The sequence below is a fragment of the Dryas octopetala genome, chromosome 6, assembly GCF_963921425.1.
Source record: "Dryas octopetala chromosome 6, drDryOcto1.1, whole genome shotgun sequence".
Classification (NCBI taxonomy): domain Eukaryota; kingdom Viridiplantae; phylum Streptophyta; class Magnoliopsida; order Rosales; family Rosaceae; genus Dryas; species Dryas octopetala.
This window is the reverse complement of record NC_141371.1, coordinates 10,602,920-10,622,571: the sequence shown is the minus strand read 5'-3', so window position 1 is coordinate 10,622,571 and position 19,652 is coordinate 10,602,920. Positions and strand designations below refer to the sequence as shown.

The following is a 19,652-nucleotide window of genomic DNA, read 5'->3' as shown; positions in this document are numbered from 1 at the left end:
TTATTGGTGATTGATCAAATGCTTGCAAGTTGAGATGATTGGATCATATGGTTGCCCTATCATATGGATTCTAACCTAACCATGTTGGTTATGGGTGGGTGCCTTCAAGATTAATGTGATGAGAATGCTAATATATATATTTATACACACAACAAATTTAAACAATTGTGATGAAAAGGTATCAATTCTTCAAACATTGATTATTAAGCTAATATCGCTACGTGGCAGATACCCAATTGGTAGCCTTGACCTAATTACTACAATTGTCTAAACTTATCATTGCCAAATTGTCAAATTGTCAAATTGTCAAATTGTCAAATTGGTGATTAGGGAATGTAGTAGCTAGGAGTGGAAAGAGGGTTGCTCGTGTGGCTTTTCCATAGTCATACTTTGTGCCACGGTTCTCAGGGTCCCACCCAATAATTCACATCTCTCTCTCTCTCTCTCTCAAACTTATCATTAAAGCCTGCATGACTTCAATTATTGCAATGATCCCAAAAGCATGACATATCTGACCTGGTCACATCCTCTGGATGTGTATTTTAATTACGACTTGTTTAAAAAGCTAACCCACGCGCGTGGGACCACCAAACATATATCCATCACAAAATAATTATTGAAAAACTACAAAATTAAATATTCAAACCCAATCAAAGATAATAATAAAGATTTAATCAATTAGAACCTAGTCAGCCAATGAGATGAGGATTACATATAATGGACTCCATTGGATACCCTTTCCATGACTTTTTTTTATGGTAGTTTCAATGTTTGATGGCTATGTATCTACCACCAAGCTGCTTTTTTTTTTTTTTTTTGGTCGATCCCACCAAGCTGCTTAAAAGACACAAAAGGAGCTTGCCCCCATAAACTATTCGAAAAAGAAACTTAATCAAAAAGGACTTCTCTTGGAATGGTAAAAGATCATCACTTTGTCTGCCTAAACAAAACATATTCATAATAGTCAATTGTGGACTCATGTTTTCTAGTATGATTGTCTAACTTGCTGTATAGCCTGTATTGTTAAGTAGGAGAATATATCCTTAGTGGCAAAAAAAAAAAACAAAACTAGAAGAATATATTCTTACATAGCAGATATTGTATATTATGTACATTTATTGGATGCTTTAAAAATTAAATCTTAAATATATGAATAATGCTATACTTACCACATTTCTTATACCACATTTTTATACCATCTCACGTGTCATTACTTTATTGGACATAGTTTTTCTTTTTCTTTTTGGGTTTTTATTTTTATTTTTTAGTATCCAATGTATGAATGCCATGTAAGTTGCCACATAAGGTGGTATGAAATTATGGTATAAAAATGTGGTATATCTAGCACTACTGAATATAAAAAGATAAATTTGTTGTTTCTAAAAGTAAAAAACATATCTGTATGATTTACAATATATGCGTATTAGAATTTTATCTTAAAATGAAAAAAGATAAATTCATTACTTCCAAATGTAAAAACTACATTTATATATATATATGTTAGAATTTTATGTTAACTAGACTATACAATTAAATAACTATATTCTAATTTTGGAAGTTAACTGTGAATTTTGTCACTTGAAATCATATACTCATGGCAAATAATATGTTTCTTGCAAAATGAATTTATGCATGTTTTGAAGAGGAAATTACAATTTCATGACTATAAATCATTTTTAGCTACGAAAAGAAAATGATTTTATCGTCATTGTTATAATGACAGAGGTTAATTTAATTATGAATAACATTATTCTCATTCCTAATTTATTATTCTACATTGTTTTGAAATATGATAAAGCAATAAATATTCAATTTAGAATACATAATGACAAGTTAGAAGTGTAAATAACAGTTTAATCTAATTAATGATTTAGGTTACCATTTGACTAATCTTCCCGATATAAATATTTTGCTCTGTTCACCCATCATGCTAGCATGCTCGATTGCTTGGTTGCTGAAAAACAGCGTTTGGTTTGGTTCCACCGAATAAATGGATGACACGTGGAAAGAAAGTTGGTAAAGTTGCATAGATCTCTCTCTCTCTCTCTCTCTCTCTCTCTCTCTCTCAATCTCAAAGCTCTGGTTGGTGAGTCAGCGGTCCAAGCCATCAGAGTCATTTCACTTCAAATTGCGTCACTGATGATAAGAAAACTTGGAAACTGCAAAAACTTTTGCTTAATTGGCTATCATTTGAATACAAACAAAACCCCAACAGTGCATGCCCAACCCATATCATTGTGTACAATGTACATAATATAAATATTTATAATTATATATATATATGTGTGTGTGTTATTGTGTTTGGTAAGAAGACATACATCATTCCCTCATATTACCATCATGATGATGATGATGATGATAATGGAAATAAAACCACAGGCCCCCATCATATATATTCATCTCCAGCCCTGGAATGACTAGTGAGTTTAATTTATTATGTTTAAATTGATTGTTTTCGTACATTAATATCATGATAATCGTGGCCCTTGTTTGGTCAAGACAATAATTTGAAAACAGTGGGGACAATAATCACATAAACAAAGAAAGTAAGTTGCTTAGTTTTATTCTATATATTGAATAAAACATTCTGTTGCCTTGTGCACCAAATAAACATATGTATGTTTAGATACCGTACTTTATTCCTATTTTTCTTTTTCAGCAGAAAAGTCAAACTGATTTTAATTTTTAAATATTAAATATTGATTAATACATTTTCTTCCTTCTCTATACTTCTAATATAAGTTCTAATTTACAATATAATTACGTTTTGGCAAACAATTACATATTTGGAAATGTAAGAGTTACCAAACTTACTTGTCAAGTGAAGTTCAGAATGAGGCGATCAATAAAAAAAAAATTCAGAATGAATTCAAATTTGAATAAGTGAGATGAAAAATTATTGTGTGTGACCGTAATATTACGTGGCATAATGATGTGATATTATTTATCCACTTAAATTATAACAGATGTATATTATTAATTTATAAAATAGACTCTTAAAATCGTACACATGTTATAATCTAAATAGATTGATAACATCATATCATCATGTCACATGATGTTACGATTACATACAATGATTTTCTTAAAAATTTTAAATAAAACCGCGTGACATCATGTATTATATTTATTTAAAATATTTTCAAATTTTACTAAAAATCAGAACATATGTCACTATATTATTTGAGGCCGTATCATAAGCGTGTACAACTATACCACTAAAGAATCTCTCTATTGTTATATTATTTGATTCACATATTTGTTAAGCATAAGTTGCATAACAATACTCACTCCAAAATATTCACTTGTCAAACATGATATATTGTTAGAGAATCAATTTGAGTTATTGATTTTGTTATTTTTTCACTTTGCAAATTCTATGAATATGAGTGGAAGTATAATCTAACTCGGTATCTGTCTCAACATTTGTCAGAAAAATATCATTATATTAACAGTTAGTTGGTATTTACTCTGCAAATTCTTTTATGAAATCAGGAAAGTTATGTTATCTTAAATTCGTAATACTCTGTCAAAGAAAGTTATGTTCAAAACCATTTTTGTGCAGCATGCATGCGCTATTGTTTGACTACAAAGGATGAAATGTCTCTCTGTTTTATTTTTGGTCTGACTCCTCTTTTTCTCCTCCTCTAATAGTCTCGTGTATGAACCGTTGTATAATTAAATAAATTCACGTGCGTTTGTCAACCTGGATTTGTCGGTCAATCTCTCTCTCTTCTTTTAACACAAAACCAAAAACAAATAAAAAGGGACTAGGAGTAAGAGCTTGTGTTCTGTGTTGTGCTTTCACATTAAAAACGCAGATTATTGGATTGGATAGACTCATTCATAGACTTGTGTTTCTCTCTTCTTCCCTTTCTTTTTAAACTCCCTCCTCTCCCTTCCCTTTTCCACCAAAACATTCAACACCACCAACAACAACAATCAAAAATGGAGCTTGCTCTCAGCTTAGGGGACGCCCCAAAGCCATTTCTATTTTTTGACCAAGCCCCAACAAACTTGGCTTCTGCTGCAGCTAACAACAAGGATCTAGGGTTTTGCATGGGCTTGGGAAGTTCTTCTTTCAGCTCAAGATCAGATGATGAAGATGAGATCAGAAGGGTTTCAGCAGATCCACCTCTTCAGCTCAACCTCTTGCCTTCAGCCCCTGTTCCTCGCACCCACACTTCTTCTTCACAACTTCGGTTCCCTTGGCTCACTGATAACCGTACGTATACAACACCCACTTCACCAATTTCTTTGTTGTCTACTCTATTTTTGTTGTTTGGTTCCCGAGAAAATGAAAAAGAAAATCTCTAAATTTTGTATTTTCAATGACAACCTACTTGCCAGAACTTCGTGGGCTCAACTGGGTTTTGGTTATTTTTGCTTATTTTTCGTATATTTGGTTTACAGTGGCAGTGTCGACCGAACCGGGTTCATCGGATGGACCGGGAAAAGGGTTTGATGTGAACCGGTTGCCGCTGGTGGTGGCCACGGCAGAGGAAGCGGAGGATGCGGCGGCGCCTCTGTCATCTCCGAACAGCACCGTCTCGTCGTTTCAGATGGATTTCGGGGTTCTAAATAGCGGAGGGAGAAGTAATAAGAGGGATTTGGAGGCTGAGAACGACAGAGCGAGTGACGACGAGGACAACGGGTCGACTCGGAAGAAACTCAGGCTCTCCAAGGACCAATCGGCTTTTCTTGAAGAGAGCTTCAAGGAGCACAGCACTCTCAATCCTGTAAGTCAAAAGGAGTAAAGACAAAATTTGTAATTAAAAATGAAAAATAATTAATTTCCCGAGAGAGTAAATTTAATGAATTCCCACATTTTGATTATTATTATTTTTATTAATATTTCTCTTTTTTTTGTTGTTTTATTTAATATATTTGCAGAAGCAAAAACTTGCTCTGGCTAAACAGTTAAATCTTCGTCCCCGCCAAGTGGAAGTGTGGTTTCAGAATCGAAGAGCAAGGTATATATATTTGTTTTCTTTCAATTTAATTTTACATTAGTTTCTTTATAAAATAAGTTATATGTAGCTTTAGCCTTTAGTGTTAGAGGAAATTTCAAATGTTACCAAAGAGTGAGAAAATAGGTTTAAGGTTGGATCTCTTCTAATGTTTAAAATGCAATTTTTTAGTGTAAACTATATCGGTACGTAAACTATACCTATAATTACTTGTAAACGATATCGGTACGTAATGATTTTATTGGCTTATAAATCGAATATGTGCAATCACTCGTAAACCATACTCGTCCTTTTTGGTCTGAGACAACATGCATTATACATTAAATGTTGTAGTTTTAATGGTTGGCCTTGTTTACTGAAATGTCTCCATGTTACATACATTTTGTGGGTGAAAATTAATGATGGAAATTTAATATACAGAACAAAGTTGAAGCAGACAGAGGTAGATTGTGAGTACTTAAAGAGATGCTGCGAGACACTGACAGAAGAGAACAGGAGGTTGCAAAAAGAACTGCAGGAATTAAGAGCCTTGAAAACCTCTCAACCTTTCTACATGCAGCTTCCTGCCACCACTCTCACTATGTGCCCCTCCTGTGAGCGCGTGGTGACCACAGCCTCCGTCAATACCACCACCACCACTGCTGCCGCTGCGGCCACCGTAAAGCCCAGGTTACATCATCCATTTGCTCAGGCCCAAGTTCACTTGCAGGCCCAGGCCCAAGCTAGCAAAGGAGCTGCATGAGCTAGATGTCGGTAGTAGGAGATCTGAGAGATGATCATGTACTCCATTCCATTTGTATATATTTTGGCTTGGAGTTGCCCCTTGTTTTTTTGGGTTTTCCCAATCTTTTGTGTCTTTGGTTTCTTCTGAAAAGTTTTAGAAGCCAGGGACTGGGTTAATTAAGGGTGATGATATATTTGTTTATTGATGATGAGAATTGAGAAATTAAGTAGAAACGATTTTGCTAGAAATTAAACCCTTTATCATGTGGTTTAATTATTATGGGTTTTTATTAATTTGTGTCGACAGGGAATTGATCAATATTTACTATATCGTGTATGAATTAATTGCATGCTATTCTTTTTGGTTAATTTTTGTGGTGAAGATCAATTTCACATGTGGTACATTTATGGCTACACGGTTTCACAATGATCTCTTTCATGAGAATAAAGGACGATGGGATTTCCTCACCAGATATGCAAATGTACGTACTGTTTATGTAAGATCTTGGTTTGAGATAATCCTTTGTTGATAGAGTAACAGAGAACAAAATGGTTTCATATTGTTATGGGTAATAAATTCTTTATGGGTAGTCTCACATGTTATCATATTGTTAATCAAAATCACACGTTTAAAAAAACTTTATGTTATTAATACTTTGTCAATTTAATATATTTTGTTGTGTAATTATGACATTTCTCATTAAGTTCTTAACTATAAAATGAGTACAAATAAAAATGTTGAGAGTAATGTGGAGTAATGTCTCAGATTGGAAAACTAAAGCTTAGCATATGTGCTTATAAGTCTTGGGCATCTCCATCCATTGCCAATTAGTTTTGAGTTTGATGTTCTAATTTATCATGGTATCAGAGACAGGTTATTCGTGTGTAAGGCCCAACGGCCACACGTGCTCCTACGTCACCCAATACAATTTGTTCACGTGTAAGGGTCAAAATCTGGTCACACGTGCGGGGGTGTGTTGAGAGTAATGTGGAGCAATGTCTCAGATCGGAAAATTAGAGCTTAGCATATGTACTTATAAGTCTTGAGTCTTTGCACCCATTACCATTTTGTTTTGAGTTAAATATTTTAATTCTATCAAAAAAAAAAGTGTGAAGATCTACGAGTTATCCAATAACTAGTAATGCCTTTTTCTTTGGTAATTAATGTAATTATCAAGAGAAATGTCTCTGTCCTTTTTTAAAAAATGGATTAGTAAATCAATAGAGTAGCGATGATAATGTTCTGATTAACTTCCACGCTACACTCAATTTGATATTTTATAATTTTCCTGCATTCACGTGATGAAGTATAAGAAGTTCAAATTAATTGGGATACATTACCTATTCATATGTCCTATGTTGGAATTCTCAAAGGTATAAAAATATGAAAATTACACATCTTGGGGTTAGTTCAAGTGATGAAAAAAGGCGATGGAGGGTAAAAAAAAATGGATTAGCATTAGAATAAGTCAAAGATTTGATTCATTCCGATGTAACAAGAAAAAATTGTAGAATTATTCAATACATGTGATTTTCTTGTTAACTGTGATTGCACTAACCGATTCGCAATGCAATTCAAAGTTGGAAACTTTGGTTTAGTTTTTTAATTTGATGTTATTGCTGTCATTATTAATTTCTTAGTTAGATGTCATTACATTGAAGATTGAAGAAACTAAAATAAATTAATGAACGAGGTTGACAAAACTATTATTCCAGACATACATGCACTAATATTAATTAGCCATAACTTCTACAGTATGGTTTATAGGGATTTGTTTTGTACACAATATATTAATATTATTGGTGACATACTCATTTATTTATCAGCGCTAGGATCCAAACTTTTTTTTCCCAACTTTTTTTTTTCAAATTTATATAGCATTCATAAATTAATTATACACATAAGGTGAGAAACAAATATTAAAAAAAAAAAATTGGACACTTAGCATTTTCCTTTTTATATATTCATGTTATCATAATCGACTACATATATCTCTATAGTTACCAACTCTCTTGGCAGAATTATAAGCTCGATGTTGATGGAAACTGATATGAAAAACGTCAGAGTTTAATGTCATCCACAAATTCCTATTTTGTTTAATTTGAGGAGTGCTATATATTCCGCTCTCATGAGTCATGATTCATGCATGATGGACAGCCAGTGCGCAAATAATTAAATCACATAAAGGATTACTATTTTATAAATATTATTTGTCCTCCCGCACAACTATAAGAATGCATGAGTTTTTGTAACGCGTAAAAGTTGGAACATTCAACTAAAAATTAATAGATTTTTAAATTTAAGTTCAATAGTAGAATGACTATTAGATTAAAACCAAGAGTTTTTTGTTTTCGATTTAGGCCCATTTTTTAATTTTATATGTCTATTTTACCCTTTAGGGTAAATAATGAAAATCAATTAAGAATCCACAAATTTAGACATTTATTACTTTTAATTTTGAATTTAAAGTTTTTTATTCCTTAATATTTTATGATGTACTTACATTTAATTCCAAATTTTCAACTATCATGAGCATGTTAAACACCAAATATATACGTATAATTTACCTACTATTTAGATAGAGAAAAATGAACAAGCCTAGCTCCAAAATTTAAGAGAATAAAAAGGTATTAAAGTCAACACAAATACAAACCCATTCCTAAGTATATAAGGATAAGTTTTTTACATTGTTGTACAATGCAACAATACACCATAAAACAAACATAACTATATTAATTTCATTAATTACCTAATCGATCTATAGGTGAAAAAGCCTTCACTTGTGTAACATCCCTGTATACAAACTCACCCAATCTTTTAACCTTAAACCATTATTATTCTTTCCCAACCTCCTCATAAGGTATAAAAATCAACCAAAAATTCATAACAACATTTCATCAAGTATCTAAAGAACATAACCTAACACACTCCAAATAGTCATCTAAACACTATACTCAATTCCACTAAAAATTCAACCTCTTCATGAGGTGTATAAACCATATAAAAATCAACCAAAAATTCATAACAACATTTCATCAAGTATCTAAAGAACATAACCTAACACACTCCAAATAGTCATCTAAACTTTATACTCAATTCTACTAAAAATTCAACCTCTTTATGAGGTGTATAAACCAAAGGTATCCCCACCCAAAATAGGTATAGAAACTCGAAAGTACAAAGTATCATCATCTCTAACTCAGGTAAAAAAAGATAAAAGAATAAGAAACATCTAGATCATATCAAAGAAATAAGAAGAAGATACCTTTGGCTCAGGTAAAGAAAAAGATGAAAAAAAGGAGAATATACATTTGGCTCAGGTTAAATTAAAAAAGGTAAGAACAAGATGGGGATGTAAAGAAAGTGAAAATTATACCTCTAAATCAGGATAAAAATAAAATAAAATAAAGAATTAAGAAGATGGAAGATGAGACAATAAGAAAAAATAGAAGATGATTGAAGTAAAGGATGACAATTTTATTTACCTTGTTGTCAGAAGTTCCAAGAAAAATATACAAACACTCAGTTGCATATATTTTTTAAAAAGGATGACACACAACTATTATGTAAGAACATTCAAAATTCAAAATTACAACTTGAAATGGAAAAAATTTAATTGTCATAATCGTAATTGTTAATTGACAATTGCTTAAAATATGATATTCATTAATTAAACATTAAAAGCTACCATTTGAAAACATAGGAGTAATATGGGACTGTTGAGTAACATGGTCGACTCATCAAAACCTATATAGAAGGAAAGTAATCCAACATGTCATCAATCAAAATGAGTTTAAATTGAAAGTAAAAAACCTTTGGGTTTTACCCGAAGTCATGTATATCTTTTGGGTTTATTTTTAATTTATTCAAAATTAATTTCCAATTAATTGGAAAAAATTAATTGTCAATGAGTGGCGAGGGTCAAGACCTTAGATTATGCACAACTTTATTTTCATGATGAGGGATATTACTCTCATCATGCCCCTCTACGTGTGGGGTCACTTAATTAAGCCAAATACATGGATAGCTTGATGAACGTGGAAGCATGTGTGGTCATTTGACCTAGCAGGTGGACTACATACACTCTGATACTATAAAAAAATTGGAACATTTTACCTAAAACCAATTGACAATAAATAAAAAAACTCAAGATATATTTTATATTCTATTAAGCAAGACATTATTTGCCCGATATGGATACTACTCTCAACATTGATATCATTTTGATAATCACAGTCATCAAGTCATCATGTGAATATATGTTCATTTGGTAGTTATATATATGAAGGACAATTTTCAAACATAAGTTTTTCGGGTAGTCCAAGAACTCTTACCTAAAATCAATTGACAATAAATAAAAAAACTCAAGATATATTTTATATTCTATTAAGCAAGACATTATTTGCCCGATATGGATACTACTCTCAACATTGATATCATTTTGATAATCACAGTCATCAAGTCATCATGTGAATATATGTTCATTTGGTAGTTATATATATGAAGGACAATTTCCAAACATAAGTTTTTCGGGTAGTCCCAAGAACTCTTACCAATGATAGCCTGATAGGCCAGCTCACACAGGTATTCAGTGATAAGCTTGCCCAATTTTTAATGAGTTGAGTGATAAGCTTACCCTACAAATTGTTCCAAAGTTTCAATCCGGCCCTAGAAACTGTTTGATAGTTTCAATCGACCTTGTAAAAAATAGAAAAAAAAAACCACTAAACGCGCTGATTGCTTAGTCTTGTAGAACTACTTACTTTATAAAGTAGGCTGATTGAATATTTTAAAAGTAATAAGGTGGACTTTCTTAACACTAAACACATTAAGTGAATTATTTTATCTTAGGCAAACTTTAAAGTGGACTTAATGATCGTTAAAATTATGTGGTTTAAGTACACTTTCAGTAGCTTTTCCAATATAAATTTTAAATGCAAAACCCTAAACCCTAAACACAAAATGCTTTGTGTTTAAAGTCCAAAATATCTTCGTTTTGGATTACAAAACCAACATTAAAGAACAAGAGAACATCTTATTTCAATTGAACGCCTAAGCTTAGAATTACAAATTTACAACACAAGCAAATTAAGCATGCATGAGGACTGTGCCAGTAGGTGATGGTTGGCCGATCGTATTTTTTTAAGTAGTGTATTTATTTTTTATTTTTTACATTCATTGATGAGTACACCCAAGAGCACAATGCAAAATTTAAGGATATTATTAGATGCAGTGAACCCAATTCCGCTTGAATGTGGAGTAATGGGCCACATGGTTTTGTTAACTAGACCACTGTACCATTGAGCTCTAAAAGCCCGTTGCAACAAGCCTATAGTTTATGGGTTGAACCAAATAAAATCTGAGACTTCATAAATCCTTGTGTAAAAATGTAAAATGGAGTGTTAATCCTCAGAAGAATTCAGGTCAAAAGAAAAATCCTCATGAAAGAGTTACACCAAAACTTAACATTATAAATGAGGATGTTTCACTACTGGTAAAGGTGAAGAGATGGGTTTTGAGACCAATTTCTTTTTTGGCATAAATTTAGAACTCATATGTTATATCAAATTCAATTACATTTGCACAGTAGGATTGCAAAACTACATACATAAGGCAATATACGATTGAGAAACGTATCATGTTTATAGGGTCCATGTATCGTAGGGAGAGATATATATGACGTACTGTATGAGTAATTATATTATAGTGGAAGCTGCTGGCTTCAATGATAAAGACCTTTTACAATACACAACGGTAAAAGTTCGAGTATTGTTCTTTTCCTTTTGAATTAGAAGAATGAAAATAATTATGGTAGATTTAGAAAATTAAAATAATTGAGAGCAAAAATGGCATTCTTTAAAAGAAAATGAAAAATGAGGAAGCTCCATCCATCTAATATGCACAGCTTTATCTACCACATACTATAAAGTCAAGGGAACAACCATTAACGATATTTCGTAATCACACACTTCTTTATGGGCATGGATGAATTTCATAGTGGAGGCACGCCTATCGCCTATAGCCGACACTACTATCTATATATATATATATATATATATGGAGCTTTAAGTATGAGATTTCATATTTATGGGATCTCAATGTGGGGCCAACTTAATATTGTATTTTAACGATCCGAACTGTCTATTTTTTAAATTTATATTGAAAAATCATCCATACAAAAAATTAAGTAAATCGAAAACCATTAAACTATCAAACTTTGATCAAATAGATAGACGAACAAAATATTTTCGATAAACACTTGAAATGGTGATCATTTAATTAACGATCAAATAGTTTCCAATTAACCTAATTTTTTGCAAGTACAATTCTTCAATGGAGACCAAAAAAGTAGACGGTTCCGATTATTGAAATATAATGTGGAGTGGGCCCCATGAGGGATCCTACAAATAAGCCTAAATATAGAATCCCACACTTGAATGGTCTATATATATATATATAGGCCCATTCAGGTTCGCTTCCGCATGTTCACACCTGACGCTAAGCGCTTGGTGCTGGTTCAATGGCGTTTATGTTATGGTTTAGCTTCAGAATGTGAGGTTAGAAAAAAGTGTGTAGTGAGAGAAAAAAAGTGTGCACGGCTCTGAATGGTAGAGACGGGTGTGAGATGGGAAGGGTGTGTTTGTATATTACGAGCCATATTTTGTTTTGGCCCGTTTACGTGGATTGCTGATGTATTGGGCCTTTTTGGGCTTTCCATCTAATGATTCCTCCTTAAAAACAAAGAAAAAGAAAAAAGAGAGAAGTAACCAACACATGCATACCACTAGGTGCACCATTTGTCAAAGAGTACCTGATATTATTCTTGCAAGGATTTCTTTTAACTCTTGGACGGCCTCGAGAGAGACTGATTACCATGTGTCAATGCTGCCGGCCCTAGTATGGAATGTTTTCCTACAGCTGGACTGGAGTGATGGCCACGGCTTAGGTTGGCCAGTATTGCGTAAAATCTTGCTTCATTGTTAGATGTAGAAATTGAGAATATATCATATTAGATATATGTCGGTGGTTTATTTTACTTTTGGACCCATGATAAATTCTGTATGCAATATATTCCCAAGACACATGGTCGTCAATGGTAGCAATAATGATTCAGACGTGGCAAGCTCTCCTAATTTAGATTCATCAAACATGGACCTCCTGAATCCTAAAATTGCAGATTATATTATGCAATGTTGATCTATGGTCAAACATCCCATGTGACCAAGTAAGAAAAAGTTCTTTAGCCCCATCCTAAACAAATATATAATAAACATACTATGATATTATAATACATATTCAATTATTCATGACATCAAAAGCAGTAAACAGTCGGCCACTTTAAGCCAGCAATAACATCCATCACGGATCGGCAAGTATTACACAAATAGTGAAGGAATAAGGAAGAGTATATTAATATAACCCACTAATTTTATTTTAAATAAAAACAAACTAAATAAAATGATTAGAATTTAGACATTTACAATTCTCAAAGCCTTTGAGGCTAAAAGAATACGACGTGGTAAAAGAGTAGGAAGAAATTTACAAGTGAAAATTGAACCACTGGCTATAGTCCCCCTCTCTACCCTCTTCACTCTTCCCTCTGCTCACTCTCTTTCATTCATATAAACAAATAAGTTTATTACAGCTGATCACAGGTTGATATCATTTTCTCTCACATAACTTTGCTTCACTGCTTTTTTTTTCAATAATGCCTCAATAATGCCGGAAAGGGTAGGAAAACAAGAGAAAGTATAGTACTGCTAAGTGTGGTTTAGACTCAAAAGTTATGAGTGTGTATGGATGTGGCATTTTATGTTTTGTGCAACTCTTTTTACCTATACTCTCTTCTGCTGTTGCAGTTGCTTCTGCTTCTGCTGGTACAGTTTTACTAGGAGCTCGGCGTAGAGAACCTCATTCCATGCATCAGGAACACCGGGAAGGCACCAATGGCTGCAGTCCTGGAAGAGTTTAGGTGATCTCCTTTCCTCCGCGTTGAGGTGTTGCTTCCGGAAGATTGATGGGTGACCGTCCTTCCGGAAATCGGTCATTCTTGTGATGTTGAGATAGGTGACATGGGTTTTCATGTTTTTCAACACCTTCTCCAGTACCAGCATCTTTGGTGGATATGGCTTTAGATATGTCTCATTGAAGATGGGCAGAGTCTCACTGTCGCATGCACCACCAGAATTCCACTGCCCGCCACTGTTGGGGAAGAAATAATACAAATCATGATTATTCTTCTTGTGCAAATCTTAAAAGTTGCTTAATTTTAAACAGATTTTAGATGAAACAACAAATAGAGCATTCATGTTGCTATCATTCAAAGCCCTTAATGTTTGATGAAGTAAAATGAGCATCGGCAAGAAAATAAGAATGGGTTAACTTTATTTTTTTTTCAAGTTTGAAGTTGAATTGTGACGGTGAACCTAATAATGGAAGCAACATAATGCATTGCATCATCAATATCTAGGTTGATATGATCATTTCCACTTTACCTGAAATGGGAAGCAGAATAACCCCGGAAGAAAACGATACTTTTCATCGGATTAACTTTTGCATCAACCCATCTGGCCCATGTAGTTAAAGCTTTCCGAAATGCCTCAAGAACATTCAATTCACCATAGACATGACTACCTTCTTGGTAATAGTCTTTCCTGCAAATTTTTATGCTATTTTAGTTCCCATGGCCAGGGTCCAAACTACAAAACCATAGCTATCTGGTCCTCAAAATAATAATTTTCAACCACCTTGAACGTCAAAATAATCATAAACTTACCCTTTGGAGGTTTTGTCATGAGTCCACCAGTGTCCAGTATTGAAGATGACAATGTCTGCATCTTTATATAGATCGGATGATCTCCCTACTAAATCAAGACGAAGTGTTTCTTTCTTTGATCCATCTTTTTCAGGCATTTCCCATTCTCGAACTAAGAAAGGGGACACAAAGAACTCCACGGTGCAGTTATAATCCTGGCAATTTCCAAACCAGAAAAGGAACATGTAAATTTCACTAAATTGAGGAGATGTTTGCACAATACAAATATAAGTGTAACAAGCTTAAATTTTAGACAAAAGGTGAATACTTGATTGAACCTACTTTGAATATGAAGGAGTATGAAGCTTCTCCGCGAAAATGGGTTCTTCCATGCGCTTCAAAAACCTTGCTTTTATCTTTTGCTGAGTTCCTCAGGATGCAAACCAGAGATTCCCACATATTCCTGTTTAGAGAATCACCAACAAAAACCAGGCGCCTTCCTCTCAACAACTCCAACATATGACTTCCATCCAACCTGGTTATAGAAAACAACATTTTCATATTGATTTAAGTCTTTGTCAAGCAGAACCATAAATTACATTTATTCATGGATCAATTTCAATATAGATATAGAAGAAAACCCAAAAGTGCTGAATGGATATTAATCACACAAAAATCTTAAGAGACTCGAATTAAAGATAAAACTTCAAACCTCATGACTATAAACAATCTGAATAGAACCCACAATTCCAAAACCGAAACTTGATAGACCAGTATGAATTAATCAAAATCCATCAACCAATGAAAAGGATTTAGCAGACAATCTACATCAAAATCCAATTCAAATACCATCTTTTTTTCATAAAGAAACATGGTAAGGAATTAAAAGTTCAACATGTGAGACTACAACTTGACCACATACCTAGGGAGAGTGCAATCCTTAGGCTTCCATTTGAACTTCTGAAAATCCTTGTCTGGCCTGCCATTAAGAATACAATTGAATTGCTCATCAATCAGAGGACAAGACCCAGGTTTGTATAGAGGGTATGAATCGTCCTTCACCCATTCCCCATGAAGCAAATCACAATTCATCAAAGACTTCACCAAATCAACCTCCTTCCCCTGCTTCACCGACAAGGTCGAATTCGTTTCATTGTTCTGTTTCTTCAGCAGAGAAGCAGTATAATTGGCAGGCACACCCTTCTGAGAAACACCCTTCTCTTCCTTCCCAGAGTTGTTCTCGTTTTTATTCGCCGGCGCTGCCGGAGTTAATGGGGCAGCAACTCCAGTCTGATTTGCCTTAAAAACTGTGGCTTTATCAGAATTCTGTGTTGGGTTAGGAGAGCTTGTATGAGTATCATTCTTGGGTGTTGCCTCATGTTTAGATGGTACAAATGATGTCTGATTTGGGTTCAAAACTTGGGAATGATCAGTATTCACAGGGGTTTGAGTTTGGTTTGTCACAATAGGTGGTTGTTTATTCACAGTGGGGGCTTGTGCGGTGGTAGAGTTGCTAGATCTAGATGGCTCTGTTTGTGGAGGAGAAGCAAAGCTCTGAACTTGTTGTTGGGGAGAGGAAGAAGTGCCATTGGGGAAGAGGAAACTAAAAAATGAAGAGAATTGAGATCCATCAGTAGAAGTGGAAGTAGCGGTGGTGGTGCTGAAAATGTTTGTGAACCAAGGAGCAGCAGAGTTTGGGGAGGAGGGGTTGAAGGCTAAGAAGACAGTGAAAGCAACAAAGGCAAACATGAACCCATATGCAAAAGCCACAGTTCTTCTGGTTCTGATGATGGAGAAGAGGCTCTTGAGGTCTGAGATCAAAGTCCCTCCATTGATGGGGAGGTGGTGCTGCTGCTGCTGCTGCTGCTTTGTTGCCTCAGCCATGGAGGAGGTGGTTGAGAAGAAGAAGCCAGATGTGGGAAAATAGAAGTTGGGAGAGATAAAGTGGAGAGAAATGGTGCTGCTACTGGAGAGAGAGAGAGAGAGAGAGAGAGAGAGAGAGAGAGAGAGTTGTTGTGTGAGAACTCGAAGTGGATCATCACACTAATCAGAGAGAGAAAAAAAACCAAGACATGTGAGCTCTTAGGAATTTGGAACAAGAATGGCACTGGGTTTGAGGAATATTTACAGGAGTGCCACTTGGCAAATGTTTTCCATGGAAGTGGGTGGGGTTGTACATGGAAAGTACAGTCGCTCTGTTATTTAACTTCAAAACTGTTTTCATGGCCAAAAAAAAAAAACTTCAACACTGTTTTGACGCGTGGAGGTTGAAGAAAGTGAGAAAAAGGAGGGAGGAGGTCATGGACTCATGGTCATCATCTTCAACTGCTACTACACAGTCTACACGCACCTATTGAAATTTAAAAATATAAAGAAATAAAGAAAAAAAAAATAGAATAAAGAGAGAAAGTTGAAGTCAATCAACACCGGCCTGCTTCTGCTTTAAGTTTTAAGTTTTTAACCATGTTTTGTGGCCTGATTGTTGGGGCATTGCCCATTAAGGCATTAATTGTAGAAATCAACCTCCACATATTATATTGGGAATTTTATTTTGTCTAATTAATGTGAAAATATGTATGGATACCATAAGTAAAGGATAAGAAATGTATTCAATAGTTAATTTTGAAATTTAAATAATTTTCTTAGTATGATGAATTAAACGTCTTTATTAGAATTGGATAAATTAAATATTTTATCAATAATCAATATGATATGAAGATTTAAACAAGAGTGGCTGTACTTGGATACGGCCATATCAAATTTAAAAGGTTTTTTGTTTGGTCGATGATATTTGGATTGGCTTAATAGTTGAATTTCTCTGAAAACAGTCTTGAGTTCAAATAGTGATAATGATATGAATGTATTATGTAATTTCTTAAAGCCAAAAGTAATTTGATTTGACGTAAATTTTTGGAGTAACTATTTGGGTGAATGATATATTAGTTCATATTAAACACCTAAAGTAAAAACTGCCAACTCACTTAAAAAAATAAATCATTTCGGTTCATTTTAAGTTGTGAATCGATGAACAAAGGTGACCGATCAGACCATAGGTGTTATTGACAATCAGAAACACCCTTGCATTCACTATTGTTTAGCGACATTCGAATTATTGCGTAAATGTCTTTTAACCTATTATTATAAGTTTATAACTACATGTAAAAGCTTAGTACATTACCACAAGACATAAAATATCGTGTTATTGAGTGACAGTAATAATTTTATGTCATTGAGTGATAGTAGTATCGATTTCAATTTTGTTGCGAAAGCAAATTCGGGATAATAAGCAAAGGAATGCCAATTAATCTGCTAGACAAAATTTTCAAAACTTATGTTTCGAATCGACCGGCCCTTGTTCATCAATCGCTAGAGTTTTGAGTTACTCCCACATTTTGGACGGCCTAAAATCTTTGAATGAAAACTTAAGATCAAACGATAATTCTATAGTATAGTAATCAATCTGCTTAGATTTTAACACTTAGATTTTAGAAATAATAAAAAAACTTTGATAGGAATGAGATTTAATATGGGGGAAAATGTTGCATATCAAATCACTAAAACTTTTGGCCAATGCAATTCCTACATTGAGATTTTCGAAATGCTAATAAACTTTAAAAGAAATGGTAACAAACCTTAATAGGAATGAGATTGAATGATTTTTTTGATTGTGTTTTTAGATAAGGAGTCCTTTGATCTTCTTGGAGAGATCTATTTATAGAAGTCTAAGACTCTAGTATCTAGCAATTTTTGTGCGAGTAGGACTCGGGATTCTTGCCCATCAAGTATTCAGAATCATTTTCTAATTGCATCATATCTCTCTTGATTTTCCTTCACTTCCTAGTAAATGTCATAATTAATATCCAATAAAATCCTCAAGTTAATTAATGATTATTATTCTGATTTTCCTTCCATATTTTCTTGAAAATACACTAAATCTCCATGAACTATAAATCCACAAAAATTCTCAAGATAATTAATGATTATTATCCTAATTTTCCTTCCATACTTTCCAAAAAATACACCAAATCTTCATGCACTGCATAAATCTGGAAGTGCCAAATTTAGGTGTAAACATTGCTCTAAGTTCTGCGACATATCTAAACTCTTAATAGTTCTAAGTTCATCGAAAAATATAATACGCACTTCTAAGAAAACTTTATATATTAGGGTTTTTTTAAAGCCCTTATAGAGGGGTCCATGGACAAAATGGCCCACACGGAAGGGCATGACAAGTCAGCCTAGTTTTATGAGTAGAGGTGCTCAATGCCCTCTTTTTTTTACTTAATTAGAAATATGTCTAATTTTGGAGGGTCATTCAAAGTAAAATCATATAGAAATTTAGATTTGAACTTAAATTCAATTTTTAAGGTTAAGGTCCAAAAAATAGACTTTTTAAAAATTTTGACTCATATTATCTTTTAAAATTAAGATAATTAATATGAATTAATTTTAAAAATTATGAAATATAATATTCGTTAGGACATTTTTAATTAAAACATTCAAGATTATCTAGTTTTTATGTTTTATAATTTAAAATAATAAAAGATAATATCCGTCTAAATTATGCAAATATAAAAAAAAATGCATTAACCCACAAAATCGAAAATAATCAAACAAGTAAGAAAAAAAGTATATATAAGTACATTTCAATTGTACCAATATCTAGATTTATATAATTTAAATCCCACAATTAATTTTAGGATAATATGATAATATTAGGATATTATAATATGATAATATTAAACTAGAATAATATTATGATAATACTAAGATAATATTAAGATTTAAATATCATTAGTTTTAGGATAATAATAGACATTTTTAAAATTAAAAACATCTGGACAATATTTTTGAACCTCAGTACAAAATATAAAAAAAATTAAAGTATAAGTCTAAGAGAGAAGAGAAAATTACCGGCCTGTGAATCACTTTTTTTTTTTTTTTGTGAAAATGTTGAAGAGTTTCATCACAACTTAATGAACAGTTTCAACACTAACTTAATGAAAATAGTGTAAAAATGATTTGAAATCATTTGAAAAATGAATAAAAATATAAAATTACACTCACCATATTTTATAAGTTATTGTTTCAAGAAAAAAATGGAGTTGCTGAGCACTTGGCCCTGGTAGTTTAAAATGTGAGTTAGTTTATCATGACTAAAAAATTAGGTGAATATTTTCCAGTGGTGGAATCGGTTTGGTAA

At 33.1% G+C, this 19,652-nt stretch overlaps 2 protein-coding genes across 2 annotated transcripts; one reads left to right on the top strand and one right to left on the bottom strand.

Moving 5' to 3' along the window:
• The first annotated feature begins 3,816 nt into the window (after window positions 1-3,816).
• LOC147282286 (homeobox-leucine zipper protein HAT14-like) lies at window positions 3,817-6,137 on the top strand. The gene is made up of 4 exons (XM_086246845.1): window positions 3,817-4,225; window positions 4,414-4,739; window positions 4,894-4,973; window positions 5,391-6,137. Exons 1-4 carry the CDS (start codon window positions 3,949-3,951, stop codon window positions 5,710-5,712), a joined length of 1,005 nt encoding a protein of 334 aa, XP_086102971.1. The 5' UTR covers window positions 3,817-3,948; the 3' UTR covers window positions 5,713-6,137.
• A 7,270-nt stretch (window positions 6,138-13,407) lies between these two features.
• TBL1 (trichome birefringence-like protein (DUF828)) lies at window positions 13,408-16,626 on the bottom strand. Its single transcript, XM_086248505.1, has 5 exons — window positions 15,372-16,626; window positions 14,792-14,984; window positions 14,471-14,664; window positions 14,190-14,348; window positions 13,408-13,896 (listed from the first exon to the last, which is right to left on the bottom strand). Exons 1-5 carry the CDS (start codon window positions 16,331-16,333, stop codon window positions 13,530-13,532), a joined length of 1,875 nt encoding a protein of 624 aa, XP_086104631.1. The 5' UTR covers window positions 16,334-16,626; the 3' UTR covers window positions 13,408-13,529.
• Between the last annotated feature and the right edge of the window lie 3,026 nt (window positions 16,627-19,652).

Excerpts from the sequence above, each read along its gene's own strand:
- TBL1 (XM_086248505.1), bottom strand. The coding sequence starts at position 16,333 with ATGGCTGAGGCAACAAAGCAGCAGCAGCAGCAGCAGCACCACCTCCCC. Across the intron at positions 14,665-14,791 it reads CATACTCCTTCATATTCAAA|GATTATAACTGCACCGTGGA; the intron begins GTAGGTTCAATC and ends GGAAATTGCCAG. Across the intron at positions 13,897-14,189 it reads TATTCTGCTTCCCATTTCAG|TGGCGGGCAGTGGAATTCTG; the intron begins GTAAAGTGGAAA and ends CTTCCCCAACAG.
- LOC147282286 (XM_086246845.1), top strand. The coding sequence starts at position 3,949 with ATGGAGCTTGCTCTCAGCTTAGGGGACGCCCCAAAGCCATTTCTATTT. Across the intron at positions 4,740-4,893 it reads AGCACAGCACTCTCAATCCT|AAGCAAAAACTTGCTCTGGC; the intron begins GTAAGTCAAAAG and ends ATATATTTGCAG. Across the intron at positions 4,974-5,390 it reads TTTCAGAATCGAAGAGCAAG|AACAAAGTTGAAGCAGACAG; the intron begins GTATATATATTT and ends TTTAATATACAG.